This window comes from Thamnophis elegans, chromosome 11, assembly GCF_009769535.1.
Source record: "Thamnophis elegans isolate rThaEle1 chromosome 11, rThaEle1.pri, whole genome shotgun sequence".
NCBI classification, from domain to species: Eukaryota; Metazoa; Chordata; class Lepidosauria; order Squamata; family Colubridae; genus Thamnophis; species Thamnophis elegans.
The window spans coordinates 46,314,315-46,335,417 of NC_045551.1; the positions used below are offsets into that span (position 1 = coordinate 46,314,315).

A 21,103-nucleotide genomic window follows, 5' to 3' on the forward strand; every position below is an offset into this window, starting at 1 on the left:
TCAGGTCTTATTCCATTTACTTTCACAGCAGTCACTATAGATGTTCTAAAAGAATTGAATGCATTTTTCTACTGTTCCAACAGATAAATAGCCTATTACTACTGCTTGCCATGTCTTGAATCCCAAATCCTGCTTGGTGCTAGTTGATTTTACGGGACCCAGCTGGCATTAGTTTTTGAACTACTGCAAGAACTTTCTGTAGGAACAAGGCAACATAAGCTTGTGCTATTGGTATTAGACATGACCAGTGGTATGTGTAATGCAGAAACCTGAATAACAGATATTAAGTAAATAAATAAATTTGAGTAATACACTATTTTGATCAAATTTTCTCCTAAAATTGCTTGAGGTACAATATTATGAAAGTTTACTTGGAAGTCAGATTCACTGAGTTTGATTTAAGAAAGTTGGCCTGTAGCATAACAATAATGTTTATAAATTCCACATAAAAGAGAAAAATATATACATGTCCATCAATTAGCTATTGTAATTGTATTTATTAAGGTCTTCTGAGGAAGCGTGAAACCTTTTGATGCATGTGAGTTCAGTGGTCTCATGCTGATAAATTAGTTTGTTTCAAAATAGCTACTTTGATATTTGCAGTAGTGCACTTAACATATTGGACGCCTGAAGGAAATCATTTTTTAATACCCTCACATTCTTTGTTGCTGATGGTGCAGGAGTTTAAGGTATCAGACTAGAAACCAGGAGGCTACGCGTTCTAGTCTTGTCTTAGCCTGGCTGGGTGATGCTCTTAGCCCTAGAAAGAAGAGACTAGCAAGCCAGTTCAAAAGAAAAGGCAGGGAGTCATTGCTAAGAGTCAGAATTGACCGAAGGTACAATTTTTTCCCCTTCATTGCTTCTACACCACCACTCTCTGTACACGGTGCAGGTAGCAATGACCTGATTTCACATCAATTTCTGGCATCCGTCTTTCTATAGCACCTCCTTATTGCCCACACCTACTGCTCATCGCTATCAGCATCAACTTTAATAAGCTCCTGGATATCTGTGAGGCATATTGGGGGATATTGTGCCATCAGAAGTTTGGGAAAACGAAATTGAACAAGATGTGCAACACTGGAAATTTTCATTTCAGTCGCTGATTGGGTGTAGAGAGCAAATGCTAAATTCAGAGATCAGATATTAGATAAACAACCATCAAAGATCATGATGATCTATATCCCTCTCCATTAATAAGAAACACATCATCTCTGCAAACTACAAGGCAGTACTACTATTTATGAGTGGCAGTAGATTGCATTTTCTCTAGCAAAAATAAATGTTTTTCCCTCCAATTGATTGGAGAGGGGAAAAATATCCCAATACAGAGCATGTGGGTCCTTGGAGATAAATATTAATTTAGTACTTAGTCTATGCAGGGTTTTGAAATGATTTAATACAGTTGCTCATTATTACATATTCAGGTAGGTCAGAATGCAGTATTGCAGGCTACCTCCGTTGACTGCCGACTGCCAGCAGTTTGGTAGTTCGATTTTGACAGGTTTATGGTTGACTCAGACTTCCATCCTTCCAAAGTCGGTAAAATGAGAACCCAGATTGTTGGGGGCAATATGCTGACTCTGTAAACTGCTTAGAGAGAATTGTAAAGCACTATTGTATTGTTGTATTTTATTTTATTTTATTGTATTGTTATATTGTTATTGCTATGTACTGTATATCAAATGAAGTTGGAAAATTTTAATCAACTGCCATTTATGCACAAGAATATACAGTACGTGGGATTATTCTGGATAATCTAAAATGGTCTGATGTAGTAGCAAATTGCCATTAAATTTAAGTAGGAACTTGATATTTCTACTCTCATAGGGGCAATGTGTAGAGGAGGAAATGAGCACATGAGGCCAAGGTGGATCAAGTTTCAGCCATGTAGTTCTATAATCATAGTTTAGTGTTGACATCCACACTGAGCTGTGATGCACTTTATTGATGAATAAATATTTAAACGCAGAACAATTACTGTACCTAGTAATTTTTTCACATTTTTCTCTCCAGATCCTTGACTAGAGTGCTAGTAAACCAGCAAATGAGAAAAGAAATAGAAGAAAACCAAAAGGTTTGTACTTGTTATTTTTAAAATATGAAATGAAAGAATGTACTGTCTACTACTAGGAGATGAGAGTCAGTTTGATGCAATGGTTTAGGCACCAGGATAGAAACTGGGAGATGGTAAGTTCTAGTCATAGAACTTAGCCTAGAATCAGCTAGGTAACTGTTTTGACCCAGCTCCCAAACACGACAAACCCTCTGTAGTTAAATCAATGATTCCTTTATTAGGAGTGCCAACAGCCCAGCAAAAAGTTTTTCTCTCTCTCACAGCAGGGTAACAAGGCTGTCCAGCAGGGAAATGTCTGCCACGCCTATTCATCTCTGCTCCCTGCCTTTTATCCCCAGAACTAGGATGAGGCTTCGCTAGCAGCGGTGGAGCTTCCATCCCAAGGATCGGCCCATAGATTTTCATTGCTCTCCTCTCCTCTGCCTTCTGCGCATCTGTGTGTCAGGGACTGAACCCAACTGTTCCTCCTCTTCCTCATCAGCCACCTATATACCTGGGGTTGTTGATTCTCCATCTGAGGGCTGATGGACTCTATATCTGACAGCTCCATTCCCTCTTCCCCCCTTGGAGTTCTCAGGCTACCTTGATGCTGATCCTGACTCCATCCCCTCCTCCTCTTCTGATTCAGCTGTTGTAGAGGCCAACAGGCCACAACAGTAACCTTGGGCCAATCGTTTTCTCTATCTTAGAAAGGAGGCAATGGCAACCTACTTCTGAAAAATCTTGCCCCCCCCCCCAAAAAAAATGCAGAGACGTGTACAGAAGCTTTATAAAGAATTGAAATTGTCATAATTACTTATTTGTTACTATAACAAATACAGTGCTTCTGACTGAAGCATTAAAAAAAAATCAGACCTGAGAATATTTCATAATATGCCATCAGACAAATTTGATTTGATATCAAATCAGAAAGTAAAGCAATATCATTTTGTCCAGGCTGGTCTTCCCATTGAGGAAGATGGAGTGACCTCCTTTAGACTGAATCATGGTGGGATAAAAAGGGGGCAGAATCAGACTTTCTAAACTGCTATTCCCCCGGTTGTGAACTGCTTGTGAATGTTTGGAATTGTAGCCAAATACATCCAGAAGGGTCTAGGACAACTTGACACAGCCAACTCACCATGGCCAACTCACCATGGCCAACTCGCTGCGTGACAACTTGCCATGGCCAATTTGCTGCAGGACAGTCCTGCAGAACAAGAGTTACATTAATATTGAAGAAATAGTGGAATATAATAATTAAAGAAAGGATGCCAAAGGAAGGACAAAATGAAATGTGAATGACAAACATAATATTTTTAACATTATTTTAAATAATTGAATTGAATTGAATTGTGGAACATTGGCTATGGTGAGTTGACTGTGGCAAATTGGACATGGTGAATTGGCCACAGTGAGTTGGCCACAGTAAATTGTCCCATTCCGCATCCAGAAGGCATTGGGTTGGAGAAGGCTGGGACAGATGAAACCACGAATTGCAGCAAGAATTTTTTAAATCTTGGATTTAAGAAAGAGGAAGGAGCTGTCCTAATTTATTCAGATAATTAAGATACATTTCATGGCAAATATGGAACGTGAATTTTGTGGTCCATAATTTATCAAACCAGTTTTAAACATATCTGATGGAAACTGGTAATATGTAATCATTCAATCTTCTAAAATCTCATAAAGGAATATTTAGTATTAGATTTATTTTGTAGAAATCAAGAAGCTCTCCTTATCTTGAAAAATAAGTAGGATGTTGAAATTGTTTCATTTCAAATGAATATAGCATTGCTTCCATTTGAAGTATGTTGATATCCCAAACATTTGTTTACTTGTTGTTTTGTTTTTTTTTAAAATGGCTAGTTAACTCATGGCAAACTTTTCCTTTCTTTTCCAGCGTCTGCATGAATCTCTTGAACTTAAGCCTGGTGAAGCACATTTATTTTTAAATGGCCTTCCAATAGACTTGAATCTTCGTGATCCCTTTAGGTAAAATATTTTGCAGTTGGTTACCATCCAGAATGCTCAGTTGTCTGTATTTAACTACTCCTTACTCCAAGACAAATGTTGATATCTTGTTCTGTAATGAGTAGTTCAGAATGGGAACCAACAAATCGTTGGTGAATGCTATTAACTAATTTATTACATCGCCTCCTTTAGTCTCTAGAACAGTAATTGTTCAAATCAGTACTGTAAGTGTAAGACAACATCCTCCCCGAGAATAAGACCAGGTGCCTTTTTGGTGAGGGAAAAAAATGTAAGACAAGGTCTTATTTTGGGGAAAACACGGGTATTATTCTCTGGATTATTTTGTACTGTGTTATATATAAATATACATTTGTCTAAAGCATTTTAGAAACTCTGAAGATAGAAGGAAAAGCAATGCATGTTCTTCACTCCCTTGGAATTAAAGGAGACCTTCCGAGTAAATTCATGAGGTTAGCTTCCCAATCTCAGGATGCCTCTTACGCATTAGACATCCGTCACTCAGCCATTGTAGTAAGTAATATTTTTGTGCATATGAATCTTTAAAGTGCTGCTAGGTTCTTGGTTTGAATTACAATAAATAAATGCCACAATGCCTTTGGCAACAACCTTATTTTAGTTTTGAAAATTTGGATTTGTTACAGAGCAATACTAAGAGGCAAAATGGTGCTTTTCTGCCATTTCCACAGTCCTGAAGGCTTGTGCTGCTTAACAGAAATTGAGCAGAAAGTAGTCTTTGTTTAGATATTTTTTAAAACCAGTCTCTTCCTTCTGGTTAATTTTGGTAGGCAATACCAATACCAGAATAGACTAGACTAGACTAGACTAGAATAGAATAGAATAGAATAGAATAGAATAGAACAGAACAGAACAGAACAGAACAGAATAGAATTGGCCAAGTGTGATTGGACACACAGGAATTTGTCTTTGGTGTGTATACTTAGTGTATATAAAGAAAAATAAAATAGAATACATTCTTCAAGAATCATAAGATACAACACTTTGGATAGTCATAGGTTACTAATAAGCAATCAAATCATACAAGGAAACAAAACAATATAAAGTATAAAGATACCAACAACATGGTTATAGTCATAAGTGGAAAGAGATAAGTACTAGGAAAGAGAGAAGTATCAGGAAGGAAGAGAATAATAATAATACAATTTTAGTAGATAATTTGACAGTGTTGTGGAGATTAGTTTAGCAGAGTGATGGCATTCAGGAAAAAAATGTCCTTGTGTCTAGTTGCTTTGGTGTGCAGTGTCCTATAGCATTGTTTTGAGGGTAGAAGTTTAAACAATTTATGTCCAGGACGTGAGGGGTCTGTAGATATTTTCTCAGCTCTTTTTTTTGACTCGTGCAATATACAGGTCCTCGATGGTAGTGTATCAATTAGCCTAAGGAGAGACTCCTTTCTGGGATTATGTAGAAAAGACAAACATTTCTGGAAGCAAGGCTGATTCTACCCAGGCCTCAGAGTGCCCTCCTGGGGTCACCCCTTTTGGAAGTACCATTAAGGATTGATTTATGTCATCTGGGTGACATCTTCTTATTCTTTAAATGTTACTTTTTTGCTGAGAGGCGTTAAGGAAACACATTCCAATTGGCTTCACACATTTCACAAAGCCATTATTTCTTTAAATATCTTTTTTGAATAGACTAATATAATTTTGGCTGGAGGTATACAACATACTAAACTGTACACTACAGTTTATAAACAAATCCTGGTGTCTTGATACATACAGGATACCAGGCCAAAAGAAATAAACTTAGGTTTGGTAGGTGTAAAAGCAGCCTAAGTATTATACCCACTAAAAATTACTAGAATCTAACGTGAAGTAATCTCATAGGACAAGAAAGAAGTTAGACAGACAAACAGACAGACAAAACTTCTCTTGGTGGTGAAACGGGTTCTGGGTGATTAGTGAAGCCACTCTTCATAGGTATTTACTACTTAGTAACAGGTGCTCACCCATAAATGCTGATACAATTGCAGCCCAAAAGATCCAGCTCTTTTTCCATTGTGTTGGCATCTCTAAAACTGTGGTCAGAAAGATGCTTTCAGCTTGTTTTTCCCTACATGGTCCCTTAAATATTTTCCCAATTCTAGCAATAGAATTAGTTTCTTCACTGGCTTCCAGGTACATTGGTCAACAGCAAAGTCCATAATATGTTAAAACTATAGCATGCTGAGTACTAATTTATTAAAATGGACTTATGAGAACATTGTTTTTGACAAGGTTTAGTTTGATAGTAGCTTCACTAAATGCCCCATTACTCTTGTATTTTTTTTAGTGGGTCAATAACCTAGAAAGGGATGCTATGTATAACAAGTGGCCTTCAAGTTTTCAGGAACTTCTCAAACCAGCATATGCAGGAATGATGCGACAGATTAGACGGAATTTATATAATATGGTAAGTGTGAAATATGCTCTGTGTGTGTGAGTGAGTGAATGCATTTGTGCAGTCTTTTAAATATTTTTAGTAGGGATATTTTATAATTACATCTTTAGTATACAAAAGACACAGAAAGCCTTTCCTTCGCACATTTTGTTCAGCAATTCACTTATCTACGTAGTTATGAATGCACCACTGAACTGATTGCAGCAGTACATCTATGATAATACTTACAAAAGCACAGCCATACTTTGACAGCATTTTCCTATTGCATTTAGCATTGTTTCACCATGATTTACAGAATAAATAACGATTTGTGAGGTAGACCTGTGAACTTTGTCTTTGTATTTGACGGGGATCTCTTTTTGACTTTGCATACCATAGATTACCAAGGTCTCTCAGCAAATTGTTTTTTATAGAGATCACAAGTCCAATTCTGTGGTACAATTCTTGTGTCATTTCTAATCAACTTTTATGACTGTATTAAAACTTGTATCTTAGGTGGCATATCATTTATTTCATTTAGTGTTATAAACTTACATTCAAGTACCATCTTTACTAAAAGTTATTCCACCAGCCCACATTTGAGAGAACCAGTGTGTGATAGCAAGTCAAGAGTCCTTGGTTTGCTTTTCATGTTTAATTGAGTAAATTCAATTGTTAGGATTCATTTCAAGCTTTTAAAAATTCAGTTCAGGCCCAGTTTCTTTTGCATTTGTGTTGAATTGAGGGCAAACGTTGTGGTCTACAATATTAATAATATTTGAATCCATTTTTCCCTTGAAGTGATAAATTTCAGGTGTGAACAACCAGGTTCACCCATGTGAAGTACAAACTAGCTACTTTATTGTTCAGTGCCTTCGTTGATTTCAAACCATTTATGTTTCTAATGGTCCAAATTGCAGTTCTATTGGGCCCAAGACATACAACTAAGTAGAGTGGTTGGCAGAAAAGTGGCATAATGGGTTCTAACTATCTGGTCCTATTGAGTGCATGAACCGGACAATCTACATCAACAGAAGTTTCCAGGTTATCCTCGAATGCTTGCTTGGGGCTTTCAGTGTATAGTAGTAAAAGAAAGAGGTTCACTGACAAATGCGCGCCCGACAAAAGCACGCCGACAAAACCGCGGTGAGAAAACCACGAGGTTGAAATCGTGCCCACAGAAGCGCGCCGACAAATGTGCGCCGATGAAAGCGTGCCATCAAGAAACAATGCGAAAACAACATAATAACAATGTAATAACAACGTAATAACCCTAACTCTAACCCTAACCCTAAACCTAACTCTTACCTTAACCCTAATCACGCTTTTGTGGGCACGGTTTTGTCGGCGCTCTTTTGTGGGAGCGCTTTCAACCTCGCGGTTTTCTCACCACAGTTTTGTCGGGCGCGCATTTGACGAGTCATGAAAGAAATAAAGGGTACAAAGAGAGTATGAATCGTGGATTTATAAAAATTTCTTCTTTTGTAGGTCCTTTTTATTGACCCTCTCCAGGAAGAAGCAGCTGGTTTCCTTAAACTTATTGAGTTAATCTACACCCAGAAAGTACCTCTAAGGTAAATTAACACTGAAATTCTACCTGAGATTAAAATTGTAAAGGAATTTCTCTTCACTTTCTTCATTTTCAGAATTGTGGCAAAAAAAACCCCTATAGAATTAATACAATGTTATTCTGCATAGTTTCCCTATGTGAGTACTGATTAATATAAAGGGGAAGAGAGTGGGCAACATGTATCTATTGATATTCAATCCTCCATGATTCATTAATTGCAATTTCTCAACAAGTCAACAAAATAGAAAGGAGAGATTTTAATACATCGATTTTTTGATTTGTATTTATTCTGGGTAAATACTATATTTCCATAGATTTCAGTTAATTCTGTTGAATTAAATCTAAAACTAACCGCATTTAAATGGATACAAAAAAAGCATGTTCTTTATGAACTTTAATATTATAGCGTCATTGTAACTTATAACACTGTTCCATGATCAGTCTCCATTCATCCTTAGGTTAATCTAGTTCTACTTGCAAAATAGTTTCCCCCAAACTTGCAGGTTTCCTGGTATGGTGAAACTTAGATGTGAAAGATTACCACGTCATGCTGTGCAGGAATTTGAAAGTTCAACATATTGATAGAATTAGTATAAAAAAGACTATTCAAGAGTAGTCTAGAACAGGGGTGTCAAACTCGTGTCCCGTATGTCCGTATACATCATGTGACGCCGCCATGACGATGTAAGTTCGACACCCCTGGTGTAGAACCATGATGGCGAACCTATGGCACGTGTGCTGGAAGTGGCACGCATAGCCATCTTTCCAGGCATGTGAGCAGTCGCCTGTTGCTCTTCCGGGTTCTACCATTGGAATATGAATATAAATTTATACATATAAATATAAATATACATATACATATACATATACATATGCATATACATAGTTTTAGCATACTTATATTTCCAGTTAAGTAGAACCAAATCCAAAATAAAAATATGAGGAACTGGATAGGAGCAAAGAATGTTGGGAACCTGCAAACACTTTCAGCAATGTTGGGCAGGTTATTAATCTTACAGTTTGACAGTTTTCTATAGATTTCTATAGGCGTTGATTACACTAAAACTGACAAATATTGAGGAATTTAAGGATGAATCTACACATCCTTAAAGCTGAATTATGATCAAAGCAATCCCAAATAGTTTACCTTCTGTAATTTTGGAAATTCAAACCATGGTATGGCTCTCATCAGTGACTTGAACAAACTTTTGTTTGCTGTGGTTTCATTGACTTTACATGTCTATGGAGATTCTCATCCAGGTCACGCTTGTCCCAAAGGCGTTTTTTCAAGAGGCAACTGGACCCTGGTTTTTCTTTGAAGACATTTCTCTTCTCTTCTAAGAAGCTGCCTCAGAGCTAAAGATGCTTCTTGGAGGAGAAGAAAAAAGTCTTCAAAGAAAAAACAGAAAGTCCAGTTGCTTCTTGAAAAAATGCCTTTGGAACATTGACTTTACATTTTATCAAAGGTAATTCTATTAGATTAGCATAAAATGTTAACTTGGTGTTCATTTTAATAAGATTTTTGAATCTTGTTGGAATATCATGACTTATCTTCCTTGATCTAAGACCTAAATGACATATTTCAACCTCTTTTTAGTATAGTTGTATTTAACCTGCTTTCAGCATAGTTGAATGTGGTTTTGCCATTCTCACAGTATTTCTCTTTTTCTCGAGCAGACTTGGCTTTGTTTTCATCTTAAATACTGATGAAGTGGTTGATGGAAATGAGGACGCAGGAGTTGCCCTGTGGAGAGCTTTTAACTTTATTGCAGAAGAACTGGATATCCCTCATGCTTTTGTCTCCTTACTTTATGTTAGTGTTTGTAAGAAGATTAAAATATTGCTTTATTTAAGGTTAGCCTTACTTTCTTTGAGATGCAAAATAGACGTAGGATAGCATTGCTAAAAATTGGTGTGACTATGGGCAGTTTGCAAATAATCAGGCACAGGGAGGAAATGTCACATATTTAAGGTGTATAAAGAATACTTTAAAGGTAAAAAGCAAAGCAAATTCAAACTCACTGGGCATGAAATTATGACCTATCTTTCTGTATTCCATGTTAGAGCAAAATGTAAAACTTAATGAAGAGATAAATTAATCCTGGCAGAAGTGAATGGAGTATCCATACTAAGCATTTTTAGTTAAGTCCCTCAAAACTGCTAGCATTTAAATATCCTTTGTATAAACTCAAGTTGTAGTTCCTTTTATAACAGTTCTGAAGGAATTTCCAAAAAGGCAATTTAAGTAATTAAAAATGAGAATCTGATGAGATATTTTAAGACTTGAGATTGTCCACTAAAATTTGCTTGCAATAGATTCAGGGCCAACAAAACAAAATACTATGTATAATACATTATTATATTTGCTATCGTATGATGTACAGTAGTAATATTCACTGTTTGAGATGGCTTAAATGAACATTGTTGGCTGTTCAGTCTATCAATCCTTTTAACAGTAATTTCAAGCAGCTGAGTATTGACAGGATTGGAATCAAAATGAAAACAGTAGAAACCAACATTTGATACTCATAGTGACCACTTGAGAAGCACAAGATTAAAAAAAAAAACCTTAAAAAAGGAGATAACTCCCTCAAAGCAGAGCAACCTATATGAGATATCATCTGGATGTGGAAAAATAGTAGGGAGGAGAGAGAGTTAACCAGTGTAAGTGTATTCTCTGGAGGAAGCTGACTAGGTACTATTCTAAATAAGATTCCTTTTCTAAGGAGGAATACAGAAGTTACAATAACATATTTTAGATATTCCATTGGTTAGTAATTGCTGGCTATGATTCCTTAAGAAATGAGTTCAAGAGTTATAGGCTACTGCATTCCCAATCCAGAACACCAGTTTGTTTATGATTTGTCTTCTGCTCTGCCTGTGAGATTCCTAAAAGCCTCTGGCACATCATCAAAATCAAATCTATCTACCTCAAAGGGATCTTTATCATCAAGTAATTCATTTAAATCTTCATAAATTATAAAAGGACTGTTTTGGGGGACATGCAGAACAAAACAGTAAGCAAATGAATTTTAGAGAAACAGATGCTATTTAATTGAATAATAGGGCCCTAGAATAGGATGGAAATGGAAGATATTTGAAATTTTTTAAAAAATATCCTATTCATTTCAGATAAAATGGAAGCAACGGACTAAAATATTAAATACGAGCTCCCTAATTTTAGACATCTTGAAGCCAGCAAGAGTCCATTCTTTTCTAAGAAGATGATATACAAATATATAAAATTGTATGCCAATAATAGAAATGCCTTCATTTCTATCTGCAGTGCTTAATTTAGAACTGTTACATTGTACACCCACATTTTAACTTACACAGATTTTTGACTTACACAGATTTTCTCAAATGCTGTGAAAGTTTTAATATGGATACATATCTAGAAATTTACTAATTGGTTTGGCTCTGGTTGAATGCAAATGATTGGTTGCCTAGGTTGCGTGACTCATTTCATGGTTAGTATGGAAGATAAGTAAGGGACGTGGTGGCTAAGACGCTGAGCTAGTCGATCAGAAAGGTCAGCAGTTCGGCGGCTCGAATCCCTAGTGCCGCGTAATGGAGGGAGCTCCCGTTATTTGTCCCAGCTTCGACCAATCTAGCAGTTCGAAAGCATGTAAAAATGCAAGTAGAAAAATAGGAACTACCTTTGGTGGGAAGGTGACAGTGTTCCGTGCACCTTGGGCATTTAGTCATGCTGGCCACATGACCACGGAGACGTCTTCGGACAGCTCTGGCTCTTTGGTTTTGAAACAGAGATGAGCACCGCCCCCTAGAGCCAGAAACAACTAGTACATATGTCCAAGGGGAATCTTTACCTATGGAAGATAAATACTAGTTTAATATGTGCATTATACTTTTCCTTTTCCTTAGAGAGTACAGAAATGAAGAGTGAGATTGCATTGAAGTATAGTTGGTTGAAGACATTACAGGTAGTCCTCAGTTTACAACAGTTCATTCCAAGTTACATAGCTCACTGAAACAAGTGACATGACCATTTTTTACACTTATGACCGTCACATGATCAAAATTGAGATGCTTGGCAAGTGGTTCATCTTGGAGTGTCCTGGGGTCATGTGATCAGCTTTTGCAACCTTCTAAGAAGCAAAATCAATGGGAAATCCAGATTCATTTAACAACCACGTTACTAACTTAACAAATGCAATGTTTCGCTTAACAGCTGTGGCAAGAGAAGTTGTAAAATGGGACAAACTCACTTAATAAATGTTTCACTTAGCAACATAAATTTTGGGCTCAATTATGATCATAACTTGAGGACTACCTATGCTGTTGAAAACTGGCTAATAAGGATAAATCTGCAAATGGATGATAGCAGCTTTTTAAAACTGTTCATATAATGAATAATAAAAATGGATTGTCATCTAATTATTATTAAATATTCTATTGTAACAGTATAATGGATAATATCATTTATCTTTCTTTTGCTCTCTTCAATTAGATGTATCGTCAAGTAGGGGAGGGAGAAATCCTTTCGGTGGACAACGTGAAGCGTATTCTTTATAGACAGTTTCCTCAAGCTGATCTGGAAGAGATCCTCGGTCTTGACTCTGAATATGATGACAAGAGAAAGGTAGAAAGAGTTGAAAGTTGCAGAATGAAACACAAAGAAACTAAAAGATTCATAGCCTGGTGTCTTCATAAGTGAAGACACAAGTCAACTAATTCTGTGTGTATGGCACTGAAATTGTTTTTTGGGTGGTGATAAATGAGGACGTTCGTTATTTCTTTGTCTCTGGGTTCTTACCTCATAGCATCCATATAGCAAAGGATAATTTAGCTGGGAATGGTCACCATCATAAATATCTTCAATTAATTTGTAATAGCATCCTGATATCAGAGATCAGAAAATTACATGATTCTAATACTTCTTGGACTGAGCCATGTTGCTCTAAGCAAAAGTTTGAATTCTAGTTGGCTGTTCTTTTTGTCATACATTTTTTGGGAAACAAATTCTCTTCTGGCAGTCCAGAGCTTGAAATGTGTTTGACTATTAATAGCTCAGATTGGTAGTAAGACTGTTGGTTTGAGCATCGAACTTGGCAATTTGATTGCAAACATTTCATCACCATTCGAGGACACATTGTCAGTGCGTTTTGAGTTGTGCTCTTCTGTCAGAACACAGGTCTTTAAATATCTTTTTATGAGATGCAAATTAGTCTGAATGTTGTTTGTTCAGATATTTCTGAGTCAAGAATATCTGATTTTTGACTATATGATTGGCTGGCTGTTGTTGCTGGGCTGTAGTTAAGTACTGCCTGTGTGATGCAGATTAGGATTAGAGATGTTTATCTGTATGCTTCTGGTCTGGTTTCGGCTTGTTTGATAGTTTGAGTGACTGGCTTTCTCTCCCCACCCCCAAAATTGCTTTCTGGAAGGTTGTAAGGCACTCTTCCTTCATCTGGTACCATTCTTATGCAAGTAGAAAAATAGGAACCACCTTTGGTGGGAAGGTAACAGTGTTCCATGTGCCTTCAGCATCTAGTCATGCCGGCCACATGATCACAGAGACGTCTTCAGACAGCACTGCTCTTTGACTTTGAAATGGAGATGAGCTCTGCCCCTTAGAGTCAGGAACGACTAGCACATATATGCGAGGGGAACCTTTACCTTTATATCTGGAGGCTTCAGATTGGGGAATATTGTTGAAAGGGAAAAATAATTATAAAATAAATAATAAAAATAATGTATTATTCCACTATGAAGTTTATGAATGCTTTGAGTTTATTTTTTTCCCTTTATATTAATCCTGTGTTCATACGCAGTCAGCTACCTTCTGTGTAACTGTGACATTCCCGATTTGTTTAGGCAGGAGCAATGTTTTATAAGAAGACTGGCCTGGGCCCATTGCCTCAAGCTCTCTTTAATGGCGTGCCTTTTAACAGAAAAGAGATGAATATTGCAGAGCTGGAGACTTCTCTGCTGAAGATCATAGATGCCACAGAGGCCTTTCAGCGGGCAGTGTCCACAGTATGTATTCTTTTTTCCTTTAGAAGGCAGGAATGTCCAATGAAATAGGGGCTAATACAGTGTTTCTCAACCCTGTCAACTTCAAGATTTATGGATTTCAACTCAGGGATGGGCTTCAAAAATTTCAGCTATAGGTTCTCTGCCTGGTTGCTGGGTGGGCGTGGCCATGGTGGGCGTGGCCTAGCCAGTCTCCTGCATCACGGCGGGCAGGGGGGAAGCTGTTTTTGCCTTCCCCAGGGCTATTTTCGGCTTTCCTTGAGCCTTTGGGAAGGCGAAAATTGCCTCCCCCAGGCTCCAGAGGCTGGAAAAAGGCCCTTCGGGGTGGGATTGGAGGAGCTAACCAGGGGTGGGATTTGGAGGTTCTCCGAACCATCCATAATGTTATATACAAGTTCTCCCAAACACGGGCAAATCCTGCTTCAACTCCCAGAATGACTGGGGAATTCTGGGAGCTGAAGTCCACACACCTTCAAATGTCTAAAGCTGAGAAACACTGAGCTAATATATTGCTTCAGTTATATTTATATGTTACACATTTCATAAAGACTTGGTTTGGAGTTAATGTTGCAAACATCTAATTATTTTAATTTGTTGTCATAATTTTGAAGGTTAATCTATACCGATTATTGATCGAGTAGTTAAGGCACCAGAGTAGAAAGCAGGCGATCGTAAGTTCAAGTCCTGCCATAACCATGCAAGCCTGCTGGGTGACCCTGGGCCAGTCACTCTATCTTAGCCCAAATCACCCCATAGGGTTGTTGTTTGGGGAAAATAGGAGGAGGCAGGCTTGTCAGATGTGTTTTCCACCTTGAGTTCTTTGTAAAAAAGTAATAAAGGTGGGATCTAAATAGCCAAATAAATAAATAATACCTTACAATGTAATTATGCACTTGTTATATTTTAAAATGATTGGAGCCATTGCGCCCTTTAGAAATGTGTAGAAATGATGTTTAAAATGTTCTTTTTAAGAAGAGAAAGAAGAAGAGATAATATTTGGTTCTGTGCTTCATATTTAAGTTAGACATGAAACCCATTTCTCTTGATTCACTAAGCTGTAGTTTGCTCCCTCATTTTTTAATACCTTGTAGTTGACTCTGATCACACTACACATTAAGCTATAAACTATGGTTTATCATTCAGAATAGTTTGTAAGTATTCAGTATTATAGTACTCAGTATTATCTCTTTCTGTTCTTGGAAGGTTAAAAAAAAGTGTCTTGAAATTTCCTTCTCTAAATGTTTTTGCTGGAAGAGAGAAGGTAACACTTAGTTATGGTACCAGAGGGCTTAGTAAAATCAAACTAAACTAAGATACCCATTCATTCAGCAGAGATTACACACCCTGATCTAGGCATGGGCTTCAGAAATTGCAACCGTGGCCGTGGTGGGCTGGCCTAGTCGGCCTCCTGCACAGGGTGTGTGTGGGGGGGTGTTTTTCACCCTCCCCAGGCTCCGGAGCTTTTCTTGAGCCTCTAAGAGGGCGAAAACAGCTTCCCCCACTCCAGAGGCTGGAAACAGGGCCGTTCTGGAATTCCGGAATTTCCGGTAGGCTCGCTTTCCCCTCCTCCGCAAGCCTCCGTGTGGGTCTTGCATTTACCTGGCATGATGAACAGGCCATGGAGACTCCGGAGAGGGGAGGGGCTGGGTGGGAGGGGTGTGGCCAGCCAGGAGTGGCATTTGGGGGTTAGCTGAACTGGGCAGAATCCTAGCTACAGGATCGTCCGAACCCATGCGAATCCCCAACAGCCCCCCCCCCCCCCCGGCCCTGATCTCAAGTTAAGGGGAAGCTATATTTCAAACTGTTAATGCTGTGTAAGTTAAACTGTTATTGTGATTACAGGGCTTGCTAAATGACCATAAAGATGCAGTTGATTTCATCATGGAGCAACAGAATGTAGTTTCGCATATAAATGATAGAATTCTTGGCGATGAAAAAAGATACTTGAATTTTGAATCCCCATCAGGTAAACCAAATGCTCTGTTTCCTCTCTCTTGTTTATTTGTGGAGAATTCATTTTGATATCATGCTTGATGTTGCGCCGCATGTTGAATTTTTTGCAGTTCCTATAGATGTGAATGACCACTCAGCGTTTTTCTTTTTGGACTCTCAAGATAAAACATTTGTTATTTCTGAAAACATGAATTACGTTACAAAGCAAGGTAAGCTTCATTACATTTAATCTTATTACTGATTCAGAGGTGGGTTCCTAGCGGTATGGACCGGTTTGGCTGAGTAGGTAGTAACTCGGCCTGCCACGCCGCTGAAGCGGTTCTATTGGTGGCGCCATAGGCACTGCCATCTTGTTTGGGTTTTTCTTACTACTGTGCATGCGTGCATAACGCATCTCTGAGCGAACCAACAGTAGCAGAAGCTGGAACCCACCCCTGTACTGATTCTGTATGCACACTGATTGTAACATCATAATCCAGGATGGTTGATGCTTACATGAAACCATTCGGTAAGTTCATGCATCAGTAAAGAATTGGGTATCATCAAGTTGCTGATGAGAACCAGTTACATATCTCATCCCCAGATTGACCTGGAAATGTCATCAAGGTACAGTTGCAGTACTAGAGGTTGTTAGAATCTGGATGAAGAGGAACAAATTTAGGCTTTATCCCAGAATATCAAAGTGGTTGTAAGTTTAAAATCCAGTATAGAGTCCACTTTTTGGATCATTGAACACCACTTTGCATGGTCAACTGCATCTCCAGGGCACAGGCCCATTGCTTGCCTATCTTTGTTGATGGTGTCTTGCCATCTCTGTTTTGGATGCCTGCGAGGTCACTGTCCATTGACTTCTAGTTGGTAGGTGGAAGGTGCTGTTCTTTGGACATGTCCATAGCAGTAGAGCCAGCCTTCTTTCATCTTTTCTATAATTGATGCCACACCAAAATGCTGTCAAATTGTGTGATGTGGTCAAGAAGGGAGATGCCAATATCCAACTGAGCATTCGCATTTCCATGCCATGGAAATAGCTTTCGGTCCCTGTTATTGCTGCCCAGCATTCAGTGCCATACAGTGCCACAGGGTGGATAGTTGTTTTGTAAATCTTAGATTTAAGACAGGTTGGCATTCGTCTGTCATATAGCACACCAGTGAGTTCTTGCCAACGCATCTAAGCTGCATTCACCCTTGCTCGCACCTCGCCATTGATGTCGCCGTTGCCTTGGAGATGGGATCCCAAATACCAAAAAATATCCACCTTCTTTAGGTTTTCTCCATTGATTTGAAGCATTCCAGAGGTGGTAACAGTCTGTAAGTTCTCATATAGCTGGTCCAGAATGCCAGAATTTAAATAGTTATAGGTACACTTTGATTTGCCTATGTAACACCTCGACTTTGAAAATTGCACTAGTGACCAATTAAGTTTCTGCCTCTGGATTGTTCTAAAAGCCCTCCTAAAAGGCTCAGGTTCTTGAAATCTATAAGAGAACCTGAATTTCTAAGTCCTCTCTTATAAAGAATGTCGCCTATGGGGCTTTTCAAGCGGAGGGAATCAAGAAGAGTTAAAGATCAATAAATACATTTGATGAAAAAGCACTGTCTAGGTCAAGATTCGGGTTAATGTCAGGGTTCCAAGTAACACCCCCAATGAAAGGAGACTCAGAAGCTTGATATTCCTCAAAGTTCCATTTTATTAGAGATGTAATATTGCCACATCTGGGAAAACAGGAATCTGAAAGTTTCCATGTTTTCCCCCACCCAAACAAAAGTTCAAGTCCCTGCCCAGCACCCACATGTCCATCACATGGTCCAATCAAGCACCGTCCCAACTGGAGATGCCTCCCAGTCATGTCACTCCAGGTGCAGGGCAAGAGGTCCTTGACTCTCTGAGAAAGGAATGTTATTTTGACTATATACCACCCATACTCAAGTCCCCAAGCCCAGTTTCCCACAGCAATAAATGTGGCAGAGCTGAAGGCCCAAAGCAAAAGATAAGCTTCCAGACCTGATAGTCTATTTATCTGGATGGCATTTCTAAGGAATCCTCAGCTTTCATAAAAATGTATTTGTGTTAAACTTTGCATATATTACAACTTTAAAAGAACACTATAATGATTACTTTGTCAGTTGCTAATGGAATACAATCAAAGTAATTTTTTGTTTTGCTTTTATTTTTGGAGATTGTGTGTTGGCAGGGATGCTCAATATGCCCCTGTAACTATGAAGCTAGAAAAGAATATGAGGACAAAGTCCTCAGCTACAGATTTAAAAAAACAACAACAGTTGCCTGTCTTTGCAATTTAGCAAAAACCAGAATTCGATGCTTGAAATCCAAATACTACACAAAGCCACCTTCAGGGATTCATTTTTCAGTATTGTAAGATTATTGTGGATCAGATAGAAGTCTACCAACAATTCTTGAACAGCCTTCTGCCTATCATTCTGCCTATATTCTGCTGATACGTTTTCTATTTTGATCGCATATATTGAACAGTGGAAATTCTTGCCTTTTTCCCCCCCAGATGATGCTTTGGTCTACCCAGTAACCATGTGGATTGTGGCTGATTATGACAAATCAGATGGAAGGCAATTGCTTTCTACTGCACTGAAACATGTGGTCAGTTCTTTACAGTTTCTTTTGCCTACATCGTTTAAAAAAAATTCTTAGACCAATTTTGGAGAAGAAATACAAAGGGGAGATATGTGCCAGAACATGATTGCAGATAAAGGCTCTGTCCTTCCCTCAAAATAAAATATTGCAGAACAAAAAAAACTTGTAAAAAATGTAGTTACTGAATAAAATAATTAACACATGACAGTAATTATGCTTTTGTAATATCCAAAGAGAGAATTTTTGCTCATAGAAGCTTTGTGTTGAAGAAGCTAAAGATAATTCTTTGTAATTGAAACAAAAAGGACAGGGGGTTGGTTTTGGGAATTCTGCATTATCATTACACATTTTCTTTAAAAGGAAATGTTAGAGCAAAAATTTATCTTATGATAGTGAAAGATATAAATTGTAGAAATAATAAGATTCCTACCCTGAGCTGTACATCTTAGTGTTGACCTTCAGAATATGGGATGGAATTTCTGCTGTTACTGTGTTTTTATTGTTGCAGGGAGCTATCTAGAACTCCAGAGGATAAGCAGGAGATAAACTCTTTGAAATAAGCACCTACTTACTGCATCTGGTTCTTACAAAGCAAACATTGCTTTTTAAACTTGGCATGCTAGACTGTTTTCTTTCCTCGGCTTTTCAGAATCTCAAGAAAACAAATACTGCTCCCAGGCTCTGGTTATAACGTTTATGGCACAGTATGTAACCTGCCTTTATTTTACAGAAAAGCAGCAGTCATATTCGGCTTGGGATTGTGAATAATCCTAGTTCAAAAATAACAGAAGACGGCACTGTTATGGCAAGGGCAATCATGGCAGCATTTTTAACCCAGAAAAACATTCATTTGAAAAACTTCCTCGGTCGGATACTTAAGGAGGAGGCAGCAATGGCCCTTGCTGCAGGAATTAAAATTAAAAAGTTTTTTTCTCCGGTTAGTACTTGCCTAATTATGTACTTGGCTGAGTTTTGGCACAGCATATATATATATATAACACTTTCTGTTAATATCACTGGATATTGAAAAATTGATTTTTATATCACTCATTTTTTGAAAAGTATAACATTTCTATCATTTTATGTACTAGAGTAGTCTCGTTGTAACTAAAGGATATTCTTGTATATACAGGTAGATATCAATATATTTATGTTTGGTGGTAATTTATCAAATAATCACCCAATAGAGTTCTCTATATGACACCCCCCCCCCACAACCCCTCCCTGTGTGTGTGTATGTGCGCGCATGCACGCATGTATGTATTGTATTAAGATGTTGGACTAAGAATGTGGGATATCTAGATTCAGGTGTATCATTAGCTATAGATATTCATGTGGTGAATCTAGGCCAGTCATTACCTCTCAATCCAACTCACTTGAGAGGAAGGGGTTGTTCCTGGGAGAAAGGCAGAATATACATTTGACAAATAAATAAATAGAGCATGATTTCAAGATACAGGGTTTTCTTTTGCATTGCTCCCAAATTATACAAATATACTCTCTAGGATTTATGTTTGGCCCTCACTGCTGGCATTTACAAAAAGTGTAACACTTCATCTGTTTTCCAAACTTTTAATAGTTAATTGTTTCTGGAATGTTTTAAAATTTTCTTAGCCGTGCTGAACATTTGGCAGAATAGAAATACAGAGGAGAACTTACCATAAATAGAATAACTTGGGAGCAGGTGGTTGCAGTAGATTGGAAACAGAAACCATTATTTTTTTCTGCTTTTCTGAATATCTAAAAAAGGGCGCTCTTCAAAACAAATACCTTAAAAGTGCTTGGTTCTTAAAGCTATTTATGCACTTTTATTTTAAAGAAAGGATTACTGCATAACAGATTCCAGAAGACTCTTAATTACTTTGAAGCATAGCATCAGTTGCAAAACTAAATTTATGTATCTAAATTCTCAGTAGAGAAAAGTGTTAACTTGCTCGCGTAGTTTTCTAATTAGGTCTGCATTTTTATATTTTGTGTTCTAGGCCATGGATACGGATGCTCTTGAAAAGAAATACAATACAATGGGGGTTGATCTAATTCAGACTCATCAGATATTTTGTCAGGAAGTTCTTAAATTGCTTCCTGGAGAAATGGCTGTTATTAGTAATGGCAGGGTAAGTAAAGAATGGGGAGATGGGACTTTATTTTTGGGTTGTTTTGTTTTATTTACATGTATTTGAAGAGGGATGCCAGTGTATTGCCATGCTCTGTTTAGTGAGAAAAAAGCAAGTAAATGTATTTCCAATTCAAAATTCTCTAGGTGTTCCAGGATGATACTTTCAGTCCTTTGAAAAAGAGCTTCCTCCTTTGATTAAGAGACATGATCCAGCATTTTTTCTCCTCTAGTCTTTCAGAACAGAAGGCTCACTCTTATCCCCACTCCTTGTTTAGTGACCATGTGCCATTCCAGTGACCAGGTTGCTAAGTGAGACTGTGAAGATCATTCGCTGCCACCTCAGATAAAAGTTCTCTCAGCTTGCTAGCATAACTGTCACTAAAGCATGAATTTATTTATTTTTATTTATATATTTAGTTTGTCAAACAT

General features: G+C 37.8%; 1 protein-coding gene across 3 annotated transcripts in view; it reads left to right on the plus strand.

Annotated features, from left to right (window-relative positions):
* The window catches only part of UGGT2 (UDP-glucose glycoprotein glucosyltransferase 2), a 67,453-nt gene that overhangs the window by 19,387 nt on the left and 26,963 nt on the right, over positions 1–21,103 (plus strand). For all 3 annotated transcript variants that reach the window (XR_004256160.1, XM_032226364.1, XM_032226363.1), the window contains exons 10-22: positions 2,017–2,077; positions 3,960–4,051; positions 4,411–4,561; positions 6,344–6,463; positions 7,919–8,004; positions 9,678–9,813; positions 12,472–12,603; positions 13,839–14,000; positions 15,840–15,963; positions 16,061–16,159; positions 18,470–18,564; positions 19,289–19,495; positions 20,541–20,672. Coding sequence is in view for 2 of the 3 variants with exons in the window: in XM_032226364.1 (XP_032082255.1) it covers positions 2,017–2,077; positions 3,960–4,051; positions 4,411–4,561; positions 6,344–6,463; positions 7,919–8,004; positions 9,678–9,813; positions 12,472–12,603; positions 13,839–14,000; positions 15,840–15,963; positions 16,061–16,159; positions 18,470–18,564; positions 19,289–19,495; positions 20,541–20,672 (1,597 nt within the window). In the remaining variant the exon portion in view is untranslated. The remainder of the gene's footprint in view (positions 1–2,016; positions 2,078–3,959; positions 4,052–4,410; positions 4,562–6,343; positions 6,464–7,918; positions 8,005–9,677; positions 9,814–12,471; positions 12,604–13,838; positions 14,001–15,839; positions 15,964–16,060; positions 16,160–18,469; positions 18,565–19,288; positions 19,496–20,540; positions 20,673–21,103) is intronic.